Source organism: Salmo salar, chromosome ssa21, assembly GCF_905237065.1.
Source record: "Salmo salar chromosome ssa21, Ssal_v3.1, whole genome shotgun sequence".
Taxonomy (NCBI): Eukaryota; Metazoa; Chordata; class Actinopteri; order Salmoniformes; family Salmonidae; genus Salmo; species Salmo salar.
This window is the reverse complement of record NC_059462.1, coordinates 23,681,526-23,704,756: the sequence shown is the minus strand read 5'-3', so window position 1 is coordinate 23,704,756 and position 23,231 is coordinate 23,681,526. Positions and strand designations below refer to the sequence as shown.

General features: G+C 44.0%; 1 protein-coding gene across 3 annotated transcripts in view; it reads right to left on the bottom strand.

The window, feature by feature from the left end:
- Positions 1-336: 336 nt before the first annotated feature.
- The window catches only part of LOC106581982 (UDP-glucuronic acid decarboxylase 1-like), a 40,230-nt gene continuing 17,335 nt past the window's right edge, over positions 337-23,231 (bottom strand). Inside the window, exons 5-11 of one of the 3 annotated variants that reach the window (XM_014164594.2) lie at positions 20,291-20,412; positions 12,210-12,328; positions 11,856-11,900; positions 4,339-4,399; positions 3,783-3,840; positions 3,490-3,593; positions 337-1,583 (exon numbers count right to left, since the gene is read on the bottom strand). In XM_014164594.2, the coding sequence (XP_014020069.1) occupies positions 1,449-1,583; positions 3,490-3,593; positions 3,783-3,840; positions 4,339-4,399; positions 11,856-11,900; positions 12,210-12,328; positions 20,291-20,412 (644 nt within the window). In that variant the 3' untranslated portion in view covers positions 337-1,448. The remainder of the gene's footprint in view (positions 1,584-3,489; positions 3,594-3,782; positions 3,841-4,338; positions 4,400-11,855; positions 11,901-12,209; positions 12,329-20,290; positions 20,413-23,231) is intronic. The other 2 variants (XM_014164592.2, XM_014164593.2) reach the window with 2 other exon arrangements.

Here is a 23,231-nt window from a genome sequence, read left to right as displayed (position 1 = left end):
CTACTAACCCCAATGAACCTCCCTCTCCTCCTCTACTAACCCCATTGAACCTCCCTCCCCTCTACTAACTCCAATGAACCTCCCTCTCCTCCTCTACTAACCCCAATGAACCTCCCTCCCTCCCCTCTACTAACCCCAATGAACCTCCCTCTCCTCCTTTACTAACCCCAATGAACCTCCCTCCCTCCCCTCTACTAACCCCAATGAACCTCCCTTCCCTCTACTAACCCCAATGAACCTCCCTCTCCTCATCTACTAACCCCAATGAACCTCCCTCTCCTCCTCTACTAACCCCAATGAACCTCCCTCTCCTCCTCTACTAACCCCAATTAACCTCCCTCTCCTCCTCTACTAACCCCAATGAACCTCCCTCTCCTCCTCTACTAACCCCAATGAACCTCCCTCCCCTCTACTAACCCCAATGTATATCCCTCTCCTCTACAAACTCCTTCTCCCACTTCTCCCCAGCCTAACACTAATCTAATGACCCTGCTCCTGCTAGACATTCGTCTCCCTTCTTCATGTCACTTTGCACCAGCTGTTGTTGTGTGATGTTTCTATTGTGCATGTATTGTTTGTTTGTGTATGATCTATAGAGGATCAGTGTAAATAAAGACATATCGCTCAGCTCAGCCTCACATTATTGATTAACCTCCTCACTCCCAGAATAGCAACAGTGATGCCAAGGTTTTAGAAGTAACACATGGGAGACATATCATTGGAAATATTTGATTAAAATAGCATCTTCACCTGAAATTAATTATAGAAGATTTCTGGATTTGACAGTAGAGCTTTCACAAAGGATACTCCGATAGAACCACAACACGCTCACAGTGACGCAGAAACACACTCCTGGTGTGTGTTTGTGTCCAGGCTTACAGCTCACTGAACGGCACCAGGGCAAATGTAGAACGGGGGGCAAAGCACAACACTGAGGCTCACTCTCCTTCACCCCTCCTCTCCTCCAATGTACCAACGGTTGGAATACAAAGCAGTATTTTACTTAAGAGACAGGAAACAAGAAATATAAAATAGATAACGTCAAACAAAGAAAACATAACAGAAACTGCACAGTGTAAATAACGCAACAAAACACTTCTCTCAAGCCTGCTCTTAAATAACAAAAAATGTCAATTGACAAAAAACCCAGAGTGCAAGACTGGATTCTGATCGTTGTCATGTTTTTTTCTGTTTGTGATTCCTATTCTTTCATTCAGGCAAGTCTATCTGTCTGAAAATAAATCTCCCACGGTAGTGTCTCTATGGTGGGACAGTTTGAGTTCTCATGTCACAAACGTCACAACAAAAAAACAACAGAAGATAAAGAACATTTATATGTTGTTTTTGTCTTCGCTCCGAACTTAAGAGAGTACTCTGAGGAGGAGGGTCCTGAGTCCTCCAGTGACCCAGCAGCGTTTGGGGATGACCTGAACCATGACCCCCTGAGCTCAGTTGTGTTGTCTGGGTTGTCCTTTCTTCTGGCGGGCTGCCTTGGGCTTGGGGATGTACTGGTTGTTAGCCTGGTGCTCCAGCTCCCGGCTGAAGTACTGGATGGTCTTGTTCAGGCCTTCCTCCAACGGCACCTGGCAACACAGCAACATACACATGAACACACATATAGACACATACACTACATGACCAAAATAATGTGGACACCTGCCCGTCGAACATCTCATTCCAAAATCATGGCCATTAATATGGAGTTGGTCCCCACTTTGCTGCTATAACAGCCTCCACTCTTCTGGGAAGGCTTTCCACTAGATGTTGGAACATTGCGGTGGGGACATGCTTCCATTCAGCCACAAGAACATTAGTGAGGTCGGACACTGATGTTGGGCGATTAGAACTGGCGTTCCAATTCATCCCAAAAGTGTTCGATGGGGACAGTCAATTTTCTACTTCAGTTTATTTTAGTAAATACTTTTAACACTTTTTTTTCTTAAAACTGCATTGTTGGTTAAGGGCTTGTAAGTAAGCATTTCACTGTAAGGTCTACAACTGTTGTATTCGGCGCTTGTGACAAATACAATTGGATTGATTGATTGTGAGTGAGCTTCAGAATTCGGCGCTCCCATTCTGTGAGCTTGTGTGGCTGAGCCGTTGTTGCGCCTAGACATTTCATAGTAGTCTCAAAGAACATCACCTGGGGATCCCCTATATCCAACCACCAGACAGTGTCAAACTCCATCCCCCATAATGCACCACCCCTCCACCTCTCTGGGCAGTGTGATTTGACAGCAGTGCATTGAGTAAATGGTGAATCACTGGTGAGAGTGAGTGACAGGTATGTTTCTCTACTGAGTGGTATTATACACTCACCGGACAGTTTATTAGGTTTACCCATCAAGTACTGGGTCGGACCCCCTTTGCCTCCAGAACAACCTGAATTATTTGGGGCATTCTACCTGGTGTCGCAAACGTTCCGCATGGATGTTGGTCCATGCTGATGCGATGGCATCACGCAGTTGCTGGAGATTGGACGGCGGTACATTCATGCTGGGAACAGCCTGTTCCATCTCATCCCAAAGATGTTCTATTGGGTAGAGGTCTGGGGACTGACCAGGCCACTCAAGTAAACTAAACTCACTGTCATGTTCCAGGCAATGTTTTTCCATTCCTCAATTGTCCAGTGTTGGTGATCGCGTTCCCACTGGAGCCGCTTCTTCTTCTTTTTAACTGATAGGAGTGGAACCCGGTGTGGTCGTCTGCTGCAATAGCCCATCCGTGACAAGTATCGAGTTGTGCGTTCTGAGATGCCGTTCTGCACACCACTGTTGTACTGCGCCGTTATTTGTCTGTTTGTGGCCCGCCTGTTAGCTTGCACCATTCTTGCCATTCTCATCACTGAGCTGTTTTCGCCCACAGGACTGCCGTTGACTGGATGTTTTTTGTTTGTCGTACCATTTATGGTAAAGCCTAGACACTCGTTGTGCCTGAAGAACCCAGTAGGGCGGATGTTTCTGAGGTACTGGAACCAGCACGCATGGCACCGTCAATCATACCACGCTATACGCTGTTTAGGTCACTCGTTCCGACCATTTTCAACAAATTGAATAGTAACTGAATGCCTGTCTGCCTACTTTATATAACAAGCCACGGCCACGTGACTCACTGTCTGTAGGCGCGACCCATTTTTGTGAACGGTGTGGTGTACCTAATAAACTGTCCGGCGAGTGGCTGTATACCTCCCTCAGTGTACTGTTTTCACTCATGTCATATACAATATGTTCAATGTTCAATACAATATGTACAGCCAAACCTGTATGAGCTATGACTCCTTTGTCATTACGCACACGTCTGATGGAAGATTGTTGTGTGTAGTAGTGTGATCAAATGCAATGAGAGTATGTCTGTCTAGCCGCATGAGTGTATGTGTGTGCATGCAGTCGTGTGTGTTTGTTTGTGTCTAGCGTGAGTGTGTATCTAGTGTGTGTGTGTGCGTGCGCGTGTGTGCGTGTGTCTAGCATTTGCGTGTGTTTATGTACTGACCACAGGTTCCCAGCCTAGCATCATCTTGGCTTTGCGGATGTCAGGCCGTCGTCTCTGAGGGTCGTCCTGCCCCTCTGGAAGGAACTGGATCTGACTGCGGCTCACTGTGTGTGTGATTGTGTGTGGAGAAAAGTGGGAAGTAGAGAAGGGTACAGTTAGGTACAAGCCCAACCTAGAACAGCAGCAATCTATTATATTTGTAGAGAGAGGCGAAGAAAGCTTGAAAGAGAAAAAGAAAGAAAGATAAGGAGCAAGGGGAAGGATAAGGGCTTGTCTATTGATCTGACACTCACCCACCAGACTCCTGATGAGCTCAGCAAACTCCAATATGGTGTGTTCTTCTGGGTTCCCCTACAGGCAGATCAGCACAGAAAATCAACACAAACACAAGAAGACGCAAACACACAGAAAGATGAAAGTGCACACACCCTTTCAAAAGCAATTTAGCGGAGTGCTGCACACCGACCTCCCAGTGTCAAAGCCAACCATTTGGTTGGTCAGAGCACAACCCTGGTGTGTGTTTCAGTAATGCACGTCAGCCAGCCTCTTTCTACAAGACCTCTCCTACTACTGTCACATCTCTAAACATTATGTCAGAGAGAACTGGCTGAATAGCTACCCTTCTGTAACATCCATTGCCTGACAGGTACTATAGAGAACCGTCTGAATAGCTACACAGCTCACAGTATGACTAAAAAACAGTAGTCAAATATGCTAGTGTATTTTTCTTTTTACTAATCAACAGACTTGATGTATCCATTTGCTTTGACAATTCAAAAAGACATTAAATTACACACAGATATAGATACCGTTATAATGTTTGGATTCAAGTGTAATGGACAAACTCACCAGGTTGACTGGGCTGCTGATGTTACTGTTCATCAATGACACCAGACCATTCACTAGATCACTAGAGAGAGAGAGAGAAAGAGACGTGACAGAGATATTCATATCATCAGGCTGTGCGAGTGAACACAGACGGGCAGCAGAGAACACACTCAGTACAAATGTTACACCAACTGCCATGGAGCTAAGATGAATACCCATACACTGGTCTGGATAGCCCCTGTCTCTTCCCCTGGGACCTGGTCTGCATAAACACTGTCTCTTCCCCTGGGACCTGGTCTGGATAGCCCCTGTCTCTTCCCCTGGGACCTGGTCTGGATAGCCCCTGTCTCTTCCCCTGGGACCTGGTCAGGATAGCCCCTGTCTCTTCCCCTGGGACCTGGTCAGGTTAGCCCCTGTCTCTTCCCCTGGGACCTGGTCTGCATAAACACTGTCTCTTCCCCTGGGACCTGGTCAGGATAGCCCCTGTCTCTTCCCCTGGGACCTGGTCTGGATAGCCCCTGTCTCTTCCCCTGGGACCTGGTCTGGATAGCCCCTGTCTCTTCCCCTGGGACCTGGTCTGGATAGCCCCTGTCTCTTCCCCTGGGACCTGGTCTGCATAAACACTGTCTCTTCCCCTGGGACCTGGTCTGGATAGCCCCTGTATGCTGAACAACATGTTTGGAACATCGAGTCGCAGTAAAATCACAGTATCCAAACGCAATACATATAGAATCATGAGAATCGCAATACATACATTGAATCTACAGTCACCTACATTACAACGTGTTTAACTTACTGCTTGTGCACATTGATCTACAATCAATTTCTAAATAACTTTGAAGACAAGGTTGGGCTAGCTGCAGAGACAGGGTCTAGTGTGCCTGTGTGTTTGTGCGCAAGAGAGTGTGTGCCCGTGCGCAAGAGAGTGTGTGCCCGTGCCTGGAAGCATGAGAGCGAGCGTGTGAGTGTGTCCGTCTGTGCGTGCGTCTGCTTGCACGCGTGTGTCTTGGCCACTGTGATTAGCGGCGTGAGGTCCCTGTGGCTTGCTGCATAGAGAGAAATGTAATGTAGTGGCCTTTGTGTTAATGTCACTGAAGTTCACCAGGCTGAGTCACTAACAACTACTACGCCCCTACTGGGAAGAGGATACCACTGGCTCCCTTCTTATCAGCCATCCATCAATATAGACCTTTTTCTCTACAGTTGTTCTTTCTTTCTTCTTCTTTTTTTTTACCAGAAAAGAGCGAGGGAAAGGCGTTGTCGCTTCCTCTCAACATCATCCACCTCCACAAGATGACACATCCGTTTACCAAAAGAGGACAGGGTAATAAAGTCTGGATTACTCATTCTGTCATGTCCTCCAAACTAAATGACCTCAGAGAGAAATATTGTAAATCCCTCATACTAATCCTCTGTCACAACCCCAGCCTAACTGCTGAATACTACTTCATCTTAGTATGATTCTAATGACATATAGACCTATAATAACACAATATAACTCTTTCTTTCGTGTAGTCCAAGTGTGTGTAACTGGTTTTTCCTGTTTGTTTGAATGAAGACGTACCAAGACATGTCCACTTATTGTATTTCCAACTAAATGTATTTGTCTCTCCTTTTCTTTTGTTTGGATTATTACCTTCCTTTTGGAGCAGCCTTGTTTAAACTCCTACTATCTCGTATATTCTTTCCCCAATACCACACTAAAGCTTGAGAGCTCGCTGACAAAATCGTTTTTTTTTTTCTGTGCCTGTCTCTGGAAGTTTGTACTGAGCAAAATACCAATTTGGCAAAATAAAACAGATTCTAATGAAGAAAGAAATTATGCAAAAATAATTAGCAAAACGCTCCTGTGTTATTATTCAAAGTGTTTCCTACAGGGCAGTTGTAATTAACCGAGAGACTGAGGCCCTATAAATAAAGACAAAATAATAACAGAACTACGCTTGAGGCATGCATTCAGATTAAACAAAAAAAAAACGCTTCAACAGATGAATACCTTCGGGTTCATTGATGAAATACACAGACAATGCTGTAAGCACCTGTATTGATGAGAAAACCTTTCCCCACAGATCACAGTTAAACTAAGCAGGGCTAGAGGGCAAGACAACATTCATGGATTATACTGTAAACTCGCTCTTTAGTTTACTGCACCTCCTGCAAGAACAACTGGCCTTAAAGCAACAACACAGTACTCACATTTAGCAGCAGACTAGAGAAAGGAGAGACAGAGACAGTCCACAAAAATAAATAAACGAAAGTGTGCCATGAGAAAAAGAGTGCCCATTCCACCCGCCACTTGACACAATCATATAAAAAGGTCCACATCTCCCCCTCAATTCCTCACGGTGCCAATTGTTCCACTGAGAAGAGATATGAGTGACATCACCTCAACCGAATCAGCTCTGTCAGGTGCTAAAGTATCGGAATTGTCGTTGTCTCCCTCCGGCCCTCTGAGGCCTCGGCTGTGCGGGTGAAATGCACCCTGGAAAGTGATGAGAGGTCTGTTGTCTGGACTTACTGCTAGACAGAGAGGAGATGGTGATGATGTCCTCAACGTGGGACAGGCTCAGTAGCCGTTCATCCCGAAAGATGTTCGATGGGGTTGAGGTCAGGGTTCTGTGCAGGCCAGTCAAGTTCTTCCACATTAATCTCAACCAAACATTTCTGTATGGACCTTGCTTTGTGCACAGGGGCATTGACATAGGAATGGGCCTTCCCCAAACTGTTGCAACAAAGTTGGAACCACAGAATCGTCTACAATGTCATTGTATGCTGTTGCGTTAAGATTTCTCTTCACTAGAACTAAAGAGCCTAGCCCGAACCATGAAAAACAGCCCCAGACCATTATTCCTTTTTCAACAAACTTTACAGTTGGCACTATGCAAATCAAATCAAACTTTATTGGTCACATACACATGGTTCGCAGATGTTAATGCGAGTGTAGCGAAATGCTTGTGCTTCTAGTTCCGACCATGCAGTGATATCTAACAAGTAATCTAACAATTTCACAACAACAAAGGAATGAATAAGAATATGTACATATAAATATATGGATGAGCGATGGCCGAACGGCATAGGCAAGATGCAGTAGATGGTATAGAGTACAGTATATACATATGAGATGTGTAACGAGTGTCGTGTGTGGAGGACCAAGACGCAACAGGGAAGTGTATACTCATCTTCTCTTTTTAATATATAAAAAGGAGAAACAAAATAAACACGTATACAATTAACAGAAACGACACTAACAGTTCTGTCAGGTGACAAGCACAAAACAGAATACAACTACCCACAATACAAACACACCCCTAATTATAGGACCTTCAATCAGAGGCAACGATAGACAGCTGCCTCCAACTGAAGGCCCCAACACCAATTAACTAAACATAGAAATACAAATGACTAGACAGAACATAGAAATAAACTAACATAGAACAATAACCAAAACCCTGGACTAATAAATCAAATACCCCTCTCTACATAGACACATACACACAACCACCCTGAACCACATAAAACAAATACCCCCTGCCACATCCTGACCAAACTAAACACTAACAAATCACACCTTTTCAGGTCAGAACGTGACAAGATGAGTAATGTAGGGTATGTAAACATTATATAAAGTGCCATTGTTTAAAGTGACTAGTGATACATTTATTACATCCAATTTTTTATTATTAAAGTGGCTAGAGATTTGAGTCAGTATGTTGGCAGCAGCCACTCAATGTTAGTGATGGCTGTTTAACAGTCTGATGGCCTTGAGATAGAAGCTGTTTTTCAGTCTCTCGGTCCCAGCTTTGATGCACCTCGCCTTCTGGACGATAGCGGGGTAAACAGGCAGTGGCTCAGGTGGTTGTTGTCCTTGATGATCTTTTTGGCCTTCCTGTGACATCGGGGGGTGTAGGTGTCCTGGAGGGAAGGTAGTTTGCCCCCGGTGATGCGTTGTGCAGACCTCACTACCTTCTGGAGAGCCCTGCGGTTGTGGCTGGAGCAGTTGCCATACCAGGCGGTGATACAGGCTGACAGGATGCTCTCGATTGTGCATCTGTAAAAGTTTGTGAGTGTTTTTGGTGACAAGCCAAATTTCTTCAGCCTCCTGAGGTTGAAGAGGCGCAGTTGCGCCTTCTTCACCACGCTGTCTGTGTGGGTGGACCATTGGGGCAAGTAGCGTTCTCCTGGCATCCGCCAAACCTAGATTCGTCCGTTGGCCTGCCAGATGGTGAACAGTGATTCATCACTCAAAAGAAAGCGTTTCCACTGCTTCAGAGTCCAATGGCGGTGAGCTTTACACCACTCCAGCCGACGCTTGGCATAGCGCATGGTGAACTTAGGCTTGTGTGCAGCTGGTCGGTCATGGAAACCCATTTCATGAAGCTCCCTATGAACAGTTCTTCTGTTGACGTGGCTTACAGAGGCAGTTTAGAATGCGGTAGTGAGCGTTGCAACCGAGGACAGACAATTGTTACGCGCTACGTGCTTTAACACTCGTCGGTCCCGTTCTGTGAGCTTGTGTGGCCTACCACTTCGCGGCTGAGCCGTTGCTGCTCCTAGACATTTCCACTTCACAATAACAGCACTTACAGTTGAACGGGGCAGCTCAAGCAGGGCATAAATTTGACGAACTTACTTGTTGGAAAGGTGGTATCCTATGATGGTGCCACGCTGAAAGTCACTGAGCTCTTCAGTAAGGCCATTCTACTGCCAATGTTTGTCTATGGAGATTACATGGCTGTGTGCTCGATTTAATACCCCTGTCAGTAACGGGTGTGGCTGTTTTGGAAATAAACTCAGCAAAAAAAGAAACATCCTCTCACTGTCAAATGCGTTTATTTTCAGCAAACTTAACATGTGTAAATATTTGTATGAACATAACAAGATTCAACAACTGAGACATAAACTGAACAAGTTCCACAGACATGTGACTAACGGAAATTGAATAATGTGTCCCTGAACAAAGGGGAAATCAAAAGTAACAGTCAGTATCTGCTGTGTCCACCAGCTGCATTAAGTACTGCAGTGCATCTCCTCCTCATGGACTGCACCAGATTTGCCAGTTCTTGCTGTGAGATGTTACCCCACTCTTCCACCAAGGCACCTGCAAGTTCCCGGACATTTCTGGGAGGAATGGCCCTAGACCTCACCCTCCGATCCAACAGGTCCCAGACGTGCTCAATGGGATTGAGATCCGGGCTCTTCGCTGGCCATGGCAGAACACTGACATTCCTGTCTTGCAGGAAATCACGCACAGAACGAGCAGTATGGCTGGTGGCATTGTCATGCTGGAGGGTCATGTCAGGATGAGCCTGCAAGAAGGGTACCACATGAGGGAGAAGGATGTCTTCCCTGTAACGCACAGCGTTGAGATTGCCTGCAATGACAACAAGCTCAGTCCGATGATGCTGTGACACACCGCCCCAGACCATGATGGACCCTCCACCTCCAAATCGATCCCGCTCCAGAGTACAGTCCTCGGTGTAACGCTTATTCCTTCGATGATAAACGCGAATCCGACCATCACCCCTGGTGAGACAAAACCGCCACTCGTCAGTGAAGTGCACTTTTTGCCAGTCCTGTCTGGTCCAGCGACGAAGGGTTTGTGCCCATAGGTGACGTTGTTGCCGGTGATGTCTGGTGAGGACCTGCCTTACAAAAGGCCTACAGGCCCGCAGTCCAGCCTCTCTCAGCCTATTGCGGACAGTCTGAGCACTGATGAAGGGATTGTGCGTTCCTGGTGTAACTCGGGCAGTTGTTGTTGCCATCCTGTACCTGTCCCGCAGGTGTGATGTTCGGATGAACCGATCCTGTGCAGGTGTTTTTCGACGTGATCTGCCACTGTGAGGACGATCAGCTGTCCGTCCTGTCTCCCTGTAGCGCTGTGTTAGGCGTCTCACAGTACGGACATTGCAATTTATTGCCCTGGCCAGATCTGCAGCCCTCATGCCTACTTGCAGCATGCCTAAGGCATGTTCACGCAGATGAGCAGGGCATCTTTCTTTTGGTATTTTTCAGAGTCAATAGAAAGGCCTCTTTAGTGTCCTAAGTTTTCATAATTGTGACCTTAATTGCCTACCGTCTGTAAGCTGTTAGTGTCTTAACGACCGTTCCACAGGTGCATGTTCATTCATTGTTTATGGTTCATTGAACAAGCATGGGAAACAGTGTTTAAAGCCTTTACAATGAAGATCTGTGAAGTTATTTGGATTTTTAAGAATTATCTTTGAAAGAAAAGGGTCCTGAAAAAGGGACGTTTCTTTTTTTGCTGAGTTTATAGTGTATGTCTGTGTGGGGTAAGTCTGTGAGGTATGTTTATGAGGTAGGTCTGTGAGTTAAGTCTGTGAATTATGTGTATGAGGTAAGTCTGTGGTAAGTTTATGAGGTAAGTCTGTGGTAAGATAAGGTAGGTCTGTGAGGTAAGTCAGTCATGTGTAGTAACGGTGGGTTACAATGGCTTGCTTTTCCAAAAGATGGAACATGACTGACTTTGAGGGTAACATTTTATTCAATAACACCTTTTGAACAATTGCTGCATCCCTTTTTTGAAATGTTAAGGCTACTTAGTGCAGTTCCTGTGTTATTTTAGAGGAATAAAATATCAACCTGTGTCTTGACCTGTGAACGGAACTCTGAGGGTAGATCGAGTTTTGGTTGGTTTCGACCAAATCCACAAAATGTGCTGATTCACAGACCATGGAAGTCATTTAGCAAAGTCTGGCTAAGTCATAGGAAGTGGATGAGAGAGGAGGAAACTTAGAAGAGAGATCAAGTGAAGGTCCTGGCTCCCCCACTGTTTATGCAAGCCTAATTAAAGCCATTCGGGTTCCAGGTAATGTTTGCTCGGAGGAGATAGGAGAGCTTCAAATACCCATCTGCCTCTGATCTCTCCCTTTCTACAGTGCAGCATGTGTGTGTGTGTTGTGTTGCGAGATGATCAGATGGCACCGTCGATGAAAGCAGGCCTGATTAAATGATTCCCCAAAAATCATTCTCACACAAGCACAGCAATCGCCAAAACCTCTTTCAAGACTGAGGATGTGGATGAGGCGGTGTATTTGTGATGAAAAGAGAGAGATAGAGGGGGTGTTAGTATTGTATTCCATCACCTTTGTAAGTAAAGCAAATCTAACTTATTTTCTCCCCTCCAAACACTCGTGGCCAGAGCTCACATGACCAGCCAGCCGCATGTCCATTGCCTCCAGATTCTTGCGGGTGTTACTACGTCGGCATATCCAGACCCCTACGCCCCTCCACCCAAGGCCAAGTCTGCGTTAGAAATACAGTTGGAAAGTATTGGCATGTATCTGAAAATACTAAAATATACTGACTCAAATACACTCCCATGCATTTAACTCAGGTACTGTATTTGAAAATAGTATTTGAAATAAGTATTTGAAAATACTTGCAAATAATAGGCTACTTATAGGAAATTATTGAAAATACTTTCAAGTAGCCTACTTCCAATGGAAATACACCAAAAATAATACACACAAATACACATGAACCCAGGCATAGTGTGAAGTGTGTTCAGTCAGGCTTACCTCACATACTGGAAAGCCCTCGTCTGGGATCCGCTACCATACACCTATAAAAAATAAGGTGAAATGAAACTGAATAAGAATGTTATTGTCATGTACACCATGTGCAGAGAAAAGTGGTAGATGCTGAACCATAGAGGGAGGGAGAGAGATTCAAGTCAGTCTGTCCATCTGTCAGACTGCCCAGAAAATGAGTGAGAGTGAGCGAGTTGTTGAAAGTGATAGTAACACTAAAAGGGGTATAGAGTGTGAGAGCAGAAATATCGGTGAGGGAACAGTAGCGAGAGAGGAAAAGTGAGCGTGAGAGAGTGATCGAGTGAGAGCGATAGTAACAGTGCTAGTAGTAGTGGACGTATGGTGAGGGCCTCTCCCTGTAGAGCCTGCAGTATGAAGTTGCTGACCACACGGCCATCGTTCATGTGCATCCGGGAGCCAAAGGTATTAAAGATGCGTGCCACCCTCACCTCCACTCCTTCCTGTGGGCGCAGGGAGAGGAAATAGAGGGGTGAGAATAGAAGTACACAAATCCTAACATTGCACAGGACAAAAGAGGGGGTTATGGTTAGTGTCATAGGCTGACCCTAATGCACTGATGAAACAACTGGATAGGTTGAGGATATTACATCATTCATGAGTTATTGTCATGTAATTACCATTATACAGTACATTTCTAATACCAGGTGAAGAGCAGACCATAAAGTAAACCAATGTAACCAAATACACTGAAAGTCAGAGTTGAGTGTAAAACTACAGGCTCTTTGACTCACAGGCTTATCGTCATCAGACTAGTCAAATACCGAATGGATATGGTTGGAGGATTAAAACCCCCAGGCACAAAATTCGTACCCTTTCTGGACCTGTTTACAGAACATTAAAGACAGGTACACACGATCAGATCATTACGTCAGAATAAAACATTTTAAATTCTGATGCCATTTTCCAAATGACGCATAATACTGTATACTACTCTCATAACATACATTTTGGTTTCAAAACTTTAAGTTCTACAAAAACATGCTTAGCACTGAGAGAAAGGTAAGAACTGTGGGATTCTGATAAAGGATAATGTGACTACTACAGAGCCTGAGATACAACATTTTTGGAGGGTGGGGTTCCACCCAAACACACTGGACCCGGTACTGCGTCCAAAACAACCATTCAGAGTTGAACAGATCAGGAAAACATTTGTTTTACTGATCTAACATGCTAGCGCCATTTGGCATTTGTTTTTAAAGTCAATAGAAAAAACATGTCTTCACAGGATTTCCTCCAGAATTTGTTGTTTGCCATCTGGTGCAAAGTCTTTATTGTCATCTGTACACCAGAGTAATTCATATACGTAAGCAGAGAACATCATATTCTGGGGATGGAGGGATTAGCAACATTTACACAAAGCCCCATCGACTGTTGGGATTGGACGGGTGCTGGTGTGCCACCCCCCCCCCCCCCCCATAGGACAACAGATGGGGTAATTTATAATTTCTTCCCTTTGTAAAGCATGGCAAACAATGCATGTTCCGATGGCAAGTGGATTTTCCAAGAAAGGACAGGCCATAGTGACAAAAAATAATCTGATGTCCTGTATTTACTCACTGCTATGATCAGGCTCTCTTTCAAGCTCTCTTTGTGGAGCCAGAGTTCTGGAAAAATCTCAGTAAATCACTAATCAAGCTTTCTGGAATACCCCTCTGGTGAGCAAACAGACAAAACGACTACAATCTCACACAAACAAAAACACATACACATTGAGCACATATACAGGTACTGTCAAAACAAGAATCGTCAGTCCCGTTCTGTGTGCTGGATGTTTCCTCAGTCAGGTTTGGAGAGTTAGGCCAACTGCAGGGCTTTGCACCATCCCAACACTAACACACCAGTTCTGGGCTAAAACAAAATTCAGTAGCTCTTCAGGACCAGCATTGGACACCACCAATGGCCCACAATCTCAAACTATCCCTGCATGTAAAATGCTGACCTAATCTAATGGATGGATAGATCCTTCTGCAATCTTCCAATGGTGCATGAGTTGTTCCTTAGTGATAACCAATCGATCACACAACCCAGTCTGCACACAAAGTGAGTACATGTTGATCTGATGGTTTCTCTAACTAATCCACACAAAAGCTTCTACAAACTGTTTGGACTCAGGAGACCCTTCTATTGACCCGTATACAACGGATGGGTCTAACCCTGAATGCTGATTGGCTTGAATGCGGTTTTAACCAATGTCTTTTCCACAAGTTACCACCGGCTAAATCTATCACGTTAAAATGCCAATTTACTCTGTGCCATCTGACTGCGCAATCCACTGTCTCATCAGCCCAGCCAGGCACTTTATAAACTTGATCTCCACTATAAAAAGCATCTAGACATTATCTCACATTTTTTTAGACTAAAATTGGGTTTTCAACTGCGGAGATTTGTATAAACCTCTCCGACACTTGCAACATTGTTTCAATATTCAAATTCGATCTCCTGCTGTCCCATAGTAACGAACATGTCGGGAGTCGGGACGAAACAGAAAGGCAGTCAGCATTTCTCAGCCAGTCGAAATCATGAATCAGCTTAAATCATTTTTACGGATATATACAAAGAAATATCAATAGAATAGTGCAGCTAGTTTGCAGTGTTTCCAGCTTCAGTTTGAAGTGATTGTGTTTGCTGTGTTGTTAGCTAGCTCCTCTGAACAACAATGTCCTGACGAGAACGCACATTTTCTTTGCCAGGCGAAATCGCACATCATTAACTCATTGTTATGGATGTGTCCAAATAAATGTAACCAGAAAACAACTTTAAAAAATGCAGCTACTATGCTGTTATTCTGGCTGCACGTGTCGTGGAAATAGTCGGCCAATAATACTTCTCAGATACCGGAACTTGTGAATTCAAATAGACTTTATTACAAAGTAACAAGCCAAGAGGGCCCATGGACCAACTAATCTTTCCAGTCTCAGCACTCTCCTTTTATACAGTTTTACCCTTACATAACACATAGTCATTCCACTTTATGTAAATGATTAATACAATCTAGCCTTATGCCACCATTATCTTTCAGTCTCACTTCTGACTTGTTTACGCCCAGATGATTTTTGCTTTACAGGAATTGGAGGACCGAACACGCCCCCATTCTCATCGACGGGGCTGTAGTGGAGCAGGTTCAGAGCTTCAAGTTCCTTGGTGCCACATCATCAACAAACTAGAATGGTTCAAACACACCAAGACAGTCGTAAAGAGGGCACAACAAAGCCTATTCCCCCTTAGGAAACTAAAAAGATTTGGCATGGGTCTTCAGATCCTCAAAATGTTCTACAGCTGCAACATCGAGAGCATCCTGACTGGTTGCATCACTGCCTGGTACGGCAATTGCCCAGCCTCTGACCACAAGGCACTACAGAGGGTAGTGCATACGGCCCAGTACATCACTGGGGCTAAGCTGCCTGCCATCCAGGACCTCTACACCAGGCGGTGTCAGAGGAAGGCACTAAAAATTGTCAAAGATCCCAGCCACCCCAGTCATAGACTGTTCTCTCTACTAAAGAGTGGCAAGTGGTACCGGAACGCCAAGTCAAGGACCAAAAGGCTTCTCAACAGTTTTTACCCCCAAGCCATAAGACTCCTGAACAGGTAATCAAATGGCTACCCGGACTATTTGCATTGTGTGCCCCCCCCCATCAACACTCTGTTGAACATATATGCACAGTCACTTTAACTATACATTCATTTACATACTACCTCAATTAGCCTGACTAACCGGTGCCCCCGCACATTGGCTACCCGGACTATCTGCATTGTGTCCCGCCACCCACCACCCACCAACCCCTCTTTTACGCTACTCTCTGTTTATCATATATGCATAGTCACTTTAACCATACATGTACATACTACCTCAATCAGCCCGACTAACCGGTGCCTGTATATAGCCTCGCTACTGTTATAGCCTCGCTACTGTATATAGCCTCACTACTGTATATAGCCTCACTACTGTTATTTTTCCACTCTCTTTTTACTGTTGTTTTTATTTCTTTACTTATCTATTGTTCACCTAATACCTTTTTTTTTACTTAAATATTGCACTGTTGGTTAGAGCCTGTAAGTAAGCATTTCACTGTAAGGTCTACTACACCTGTTGTATTCCGCGCACGTGACAAATAAACTTTGATTTGATTTGACATGGATTCTGCTTACATATGTCTAATGGTTAACCCTATATTGATTCTGCTTACTACTTCTAAGAAAACAGTACAGATACTGGAAAATCCCCAAAGAACTGGAAAATCCCCAAACACGTTAGTAAGTTAGCCGTAGTTGGCTAGCTAACAAGCAAGGGTTAAGAACTTTGCCAGCCAGTATGACCATGGAATATTTAGAACGTTTCTCTGGCAACCGAACAGATAGAACGAACGACCAGCCGCCTTGGGTAGAAACCCTAGATTTGTGTTGGGACTATATCTTGTGGAAGGATAAAATATACTATATATATATATATATTTTCAGGACCCTGTCTTTCAAAGAGAATTTGTAAAAATCCAAATAACTTCACAGATCTTCAGTGTAATGGGTTTAAACACTGTTTCCCATGCTTGTTCAATGAACCATAAACAATGAATGAACATGCACCTGTGGAACAGTCGTTAAGACACTAACAGCTTACAGACGGTAGGCAATTAAGGTCACAGTTATGAAAACTTAGGACACTAAAGAGGCCTTTCTATTGACTCTGAGAAACACCAAAAGAAATATGCCCAGGGTCCCTGCTCATCTGCGGGAACGTGCCTTAGGCATGTCACCAAAGCCCCATATACTACCGACCACTGCGACCTGTATGCGCTTGTTGGCTGGCCCTCGCTTCATATTCACCGCCAAAACCACTGGCTCCAGGTCATCTATAAGTATTTGCTAGGTAAAGCCCCGCACCCGTAGCACGTGCTCCAGCAGGAACATTTCACTGGTCACCCCCAAAGCCAATTCCTCCTTTGGTCGTCTTTCCTTACAGTTCTCTGCTGCGAATGACTGGGACGAATTGCAAAAATCACTGAAGCTGGAGACTCATATCTCCCTCACTAACTTTAAGAACCAGCTGTCAGAGCAGCTCACAGATCACTGCACCTGTACATAGCCCATCTGTAAATAGCCCATCCAACTACCTCATCCCCACACTGTTATTTATTTTTTTGCTCCTTTGCACCCCAGTATCTCTAGTCTTTACAGCAGATACTGTCTGCTGTGCATTAGTATCTTTCATATGACTCTTAACCTTGTGACCCATACATCTGTTGTCATGAACATCCAGGAGGATGGACTTTACTATAAAATGCTATGGCTCAAAACCGCTCGTTGGGCTCTCAACTAATCACCTACAGCAGGGTCGTTGACAAGCTCCATTACCGCAGTAATTAAATAATAAAGTTTACTTGTTTAAGAAATGTAAGTCTCTCCTTTTAATTCAAATAATTCCACAACATTTATCTCCCTCTCCATGTCTACCCCACACAGACCAGACAAGTAGAAGCGCAATGGTACAACTTCCTAATACATCGCACAGTTTGGGCTTGATCTGGTTTATCTCTAGAGAAACTGTGATTGGAGCTTACAGGAAAAAAAGAAAGAAATGGATTTCAAATAATTGAACTGATGTCGATCAATTAGTTGATTAAAAATCGAAAAATAACTATGCACTAGCATGCATAAAAAGTATTTTCAGGCAACAGAAATTATGAACAGAAAAACAACGATTTTTTTAATGTTAGACGTGACTCTAAACCTATAATGTTAGCCAGCTAACTAGCTAGGTAGAGTGGCTAGCTAGCTGATCTGATACATGTACGTGCTAACGTATCATCACGCAGGATACGTTGTGTCGAGCCTGGTGGAATGCTAATGCACTTCAACCAATGAAAATGTGTGGTGAGCCAGGCCGACCTGTGCCACAGTGAGCGGTACTTGAAACGGTAAGGGTCCAACCAATTAAAAAAAACACACCGCCCCTGTTCAACGTCTGGTCAGAGTCTAACCACCACCTAATCTAACCAATAGAGACCACCCAGCGACCACCCAGAGACATGCGTCTTGCCAATCATCCTCTACTATGTGGTATGGAGGTAGAGAAACATGCCACCCTCTCCTCTTCCCAACCTATACTCAACTTGTTTTAAATGTCAACGCATTTCAATGAAAGGGGGGCGGTTGACAGATGTAATTTGCGATACTTAAATTCCACCTACCTCCATGATGGACAGCTGCCTAATGAGAGACGGCCTCTTTCTTAGAATTTTCCCGAGTTAGCGATGAGATGGATGGCGGGACGAGATAAAAAATATCACCAGCCCGACATGAAAGGCAAGAACAAACAATGGAATGAGATTGTCAAAAGCTGGTGTCAGCCAGGAGGGAGAGACAGGGGAATATTCATCAAAAAGTCTAAAAGAAGGTATGCAAATAGCAGAGTAAGAATGAGGGTCCATCTATCATACCGTAAATAGCACATGTGGATCAAATTGAGGAAATAGTAGATGTATGTGTCAAGTCACCCAGACAACGGAGCACAGTCAGTATACATCTAACACACAACCACAAGCTCTCGCTCTCATCTCTTTCACACACCCTTTCACTTACACACACACAAACCTTGTGTGATTGAGTTCATGATGGTTGGTGGTGTGAGAGACTTTTAATCTCCACAGTGTTGTCCTCCTGGCCTCAGTGATCTTCCTCAGTGACCTGTTAAGTTTAGTCCACTCACTCTGCCCTCAGATCAACCTATCCTCTCCTCTCTGGACTACACTTTCCCTCTCTCCCTCCTTCCCTACTTCCTCCAGCTGATTCAGCCTGTTTAGGGTGTTAGAGTTAGCTTCCATTCATGGAGGTAGGGTTGACTCTACTGAGCTAACACTAAGATAACTGATGAGAGACAGAGATCTGACAAACAGAGAGGGAGGAGGAAGAGGACGGGGAATATGAAGAGGGAGAGAGGAAGGAAGGAGGAATAGGAAGACAAAGAAGTAGAAGAGAGAAGTAGCCCTCAGAGAGGATGGTAGAAGAGGATGGGTCCATTACAGCCCATTCATCCTAGAATATAGTTATATTATTTTTTCCCTTCTTCGATTTGTCCAGCTCTTCAGATAGCTCTGCAGGGACATCCCCAACTCAAATCATATACAGTGACGCAAACTCATCTGAATGTCACTCAAAAATGTGGATGGTGATCATGCAAGGAGAGAATTTTGTCTGCGGAAAAACTAAACTTTAAAAGCACAAGGAAATAACATAAAATGATTGCCTCCTGTAGGTCTGTCAGCTCAATGTATAGTACAATACACTTCCATCACAATTCATCAAATGCATTTACAAAATAACCATACATTTCATAGCCTGGGTGGTTTTACTGCACACTTTATGCCACAAGAAACCCTGGGAGCGCCGTCCAGCACTCGCATTTCACTGTAAGGTCTACACCTGTTGTATTTCATTTGATGCATACGCAAACACGACAACATTCGCACTACACACATACGTACACATGGATTTTGTATTGTACATACAGTACCAATCAAAAGTTTGGATACACCTACTCATTCCAGGGTTTTTCTTTATTTTTACATTGTAGAATCATAGTGAAGACATCAAAATTATGAAAAAACACATATGGAATCATGTAGTAACCAAAAAAGTGTTCAAATCAAAACATATGTTATATTTGAGATTGAACAAAGTAGCCACCCTTTACCTCGATGACAGCTTTGCACACCCTTGGCATTCTCTCAACCAGCTTCATGAGGTAGTCACCTGGAATGCAATTCAATTAACAGAACTTGTCTTCTTAATGCGTTCGAGCCAATCAGTTGTGTTGTGACAAGGTAGGGGTGGTATACAGAAGATAGACCTATTTGGTAAAAAACCAAGTCCATATTATGGCAAGAACAGCTCAAATAAGCAAAGAGAAACTACAGTCCATCATTACTTAAAGACATGAAGGTCAGTCAAACCAGAAAATTGCAGTTGCAAAAACCATCAAGCTCTATGATGAAATTGGCTCTCATGAGGACCACCACAGGAAAGGAAGACCCAGAGTTACCTCTGTTGCAGAGGATAACTTCATTAAATTTACCAGCATCCTAAATTGCTGACCAAACAAATGCTTCACAGAGTTCAAGTAACAGACACATCTGAACATCAACTCTTCAGAGGAGACTGCCAAGAGCGTGCAAAGCTGTCAAGGTAAAAGGGTGGCTACTTTGAAGAATCTCAAATATAAAATATATTTTGATTTGTTTAACACTTTTTGGGTTACTACATGATTCCATATGTGTTCTTTCATAGTTGTGATGTCGTCACCATTATTCTACAATGTAGAAAATAGTAAAAATAAAGAAAAACCCAGGAATGAGTAGTTGTGTCCCATTTTTTAACTGGTACTGTATATGCGTGTATGTCTCCCGTACCTGTTTCAAGTAGGCGTAGCACATGGTCTCAGCGACGCGTTTGCCCTCGTCATAGCAGGCCCGGGGGCCGATGGGGTTCACATGACCCCAGTACTCCTCACTCTGGGGGTGCACCTCGGGGTCTGAGTCGGGGGTGAATACAGACAGACAGACAGACAGACAGACAGACAGACAGACAGACAGACAGACAGACAGACAGACAGACAGACAGACAGACAGACAGACAGACAGACAGACAGACAGACAGACAGACAGACAGACAGACAGACAGACAGACAGACAGACGTAAGTCACCAGGAATATAGCCACCTGTTCTTTATAATGCTAATTCCACTGAAACAGAATCCACTCATATGCACTACACAGGCAATGAGTAGTCATTGTTCAGGATGTAAAATGAAATCATTCTTGCAACAGGCTGAAATCTGCTCCACATAAACAGTAAACTAAATAACGTACATTGACTAAAGGCCATGCTTAGAGAAAATAGTAATTTTGTGAGAAGCGGCACACACATACACAGTTAAGTGAGAAGGGCTTACCAAGAAAAGCTTAGTGTGTGTGTGTGTGTAGCTCAATACTGTGTGGTGTACACAGCTAACCTTTTTCACTGCAACTCAACAAACTAAAGCACACACACACTAACTAAAACACACACTCAGACCCCTAGGGGGAGAAAATGAAGGGGAATTTGTGGGTGCGTTACAGTAAATTAGGTCAGAGTGTGTCTTACTGATGTGCTTTTGTGTCAAACTGTAGCCCAAATCTAAGCGCTGAGGGGCAGAGAGAGACGCTATGCTCTGGTCCACCAGGAGAGGCTCACACACATGCACGCACACACAAACACACACACAGAGAGAGAGAGAGAGAGAGACACACACACACTTAAAAGCATCTTAAAAGCAATACAGTAATTGGTTCCTCAGAGCACTGTTATCTTTATCCATAGACATGGCGAGTGGAGCTGTGGATAGTTACAAAGAAAAACCACACAGCTTCTACTTTCCTTGGTACAGTCACTAATAGTTACTGTTACTACTGTGGCTAAAGTTACTGTACGGTAGGACAACAAAACAAACAAAGTTAATTTGCATAGGAAAGCGACATGTTGACGAGCTTTAACTGGGTCTTAAGGGGATTCACAGTCACCATAACTCTTTGAAACACCCAGTCCTCCTTGACTAAAATTAGCATTGCTGTTAACGTTACAGTACGTTTTTATCAAAGCTCCTTGACGTGTATTACGCTTATATCAGAACACTCGTAACAACCTAAGCATGATGAAACTTCTATTAGATCAAATAAGCTTCACCTATCAAAATAGCGGTTCACTTTTATCCTGACCAAATTTGACACACTCATTGCCCCCCATACAAAAACTCCTCACTTGGTCTGCTATTTTGTGCGGACAGATTTTAGACGGAGTCAACCTTCTTGCTTCACCTCTTCCTCTCTGGCATAGCGTACTGTAGCCTAGAGATCAGAGATCGATAAGGGGCTAGGCGGAAGGCTCTGGTAATAAGTGGTCAACTCTCTAGGCTATGTGCTTATGTCAACCACTCACACAGTCAACTTCGGGCAGTGTTTCCCCTATATGCACTTATCGCATGGTGTGCTTTCGCTGTAAAGCTTTTTTGAAATCTGACACAGCGGTTGCATTAAATTCAGTTGTTCACAATTCCTGACATTTAATCCAAGTAAAAATTCCCTGTCTTGGGCCAATTAGGATCACCAATTTATTTTAAGAATGAGAAATGTCAGAATAATAGTAGAGAGAATTATTTATTTCAGCTTTTATTTCTTTCATCACATTCCCAGTGGGCCAGACATTTACATACCCTCAATTAGTATTTGGTAGCATTGCCTTTAAATTGTTTAACTTGGGTCAAACGTTTCAGGTAGCCTTCCACAAGCTTCCCACAATAAGTTGGGTGAATTTTGGCCCATTCGTCCTGACAGAGCTGGTGTTACTGAGTCAGGTTTGTATTTTCCTTGCTCACACATGCTTTTTCAGTTCTGCCCATACATTTTCTATAGGATTGAGGTCAGGGCTTTGTGACGGCAACTCCAATACCTTGACTTCGTTGTCCTTAAGCCATTTTGCCACAGCTTTGGAAGTATGCTTGGGGTCATTGTCCATTTGGAAGACCCATTTGCGACCAAGCTTAACTTCCTGACTGATGTCTTGAGATGTTGCTTCAATATATCCACATAATTTTCCTCCCTCATGATGCCATCTATTTTGTGAAGTGCACCGGCCCCTCCTGCAGCAAAGCACCCCCACAACATGATGCTGCCACCCCCATGCTTCACGGTTGGGATGGTGTTCTTCAGCTTGCAAGCCTCCCCCTTTTTCCTCCAAACATAACGATGGTCATTAGAGGCACTGAGTTTGAATGTAGGCCTTGAAATACATCCACAGGTACACCTCCAATTGACTCAAATTATGTCAATTAGCCTATCAGAAGCTTATAAAGCCATGACATCATTTTCTAGAATTTTCCAAGCTGTTTAATAAAGGCACAGTCAACTTAGCGTATGTAAACTTCTGACCCACAGGAATTGTGATACAGTGAATTATAAGTGAAATAATCTGTCTGTAAACAATTGTTGGGAAAATTACTTGTGTCTTGCACAAAGTAGATGTCCTAACCGACTTTCCAAAACTACAGTTTGTTAACAAGAAATTTGTGGAGTGGTTGAACAACGAGTTTTAATGACTCCAACCTAAGTGTATGTAAACTTCCGACTTCAACTGTTCATGCGTATGTATTCAGGGTGTTTGTGGAGATAGCCAGGTAGCCTGGAGACCTGTTTACCCTGCTGACCTTGCTCTGACCAGGAGTGGACATTGCTGATATAGCAGGCCTCAGCAGGTGTAGCACAGCCCAGACACATTATCTTCCCTCCCCAGAGACATCTCTCTGACCTGTGGCTTGAA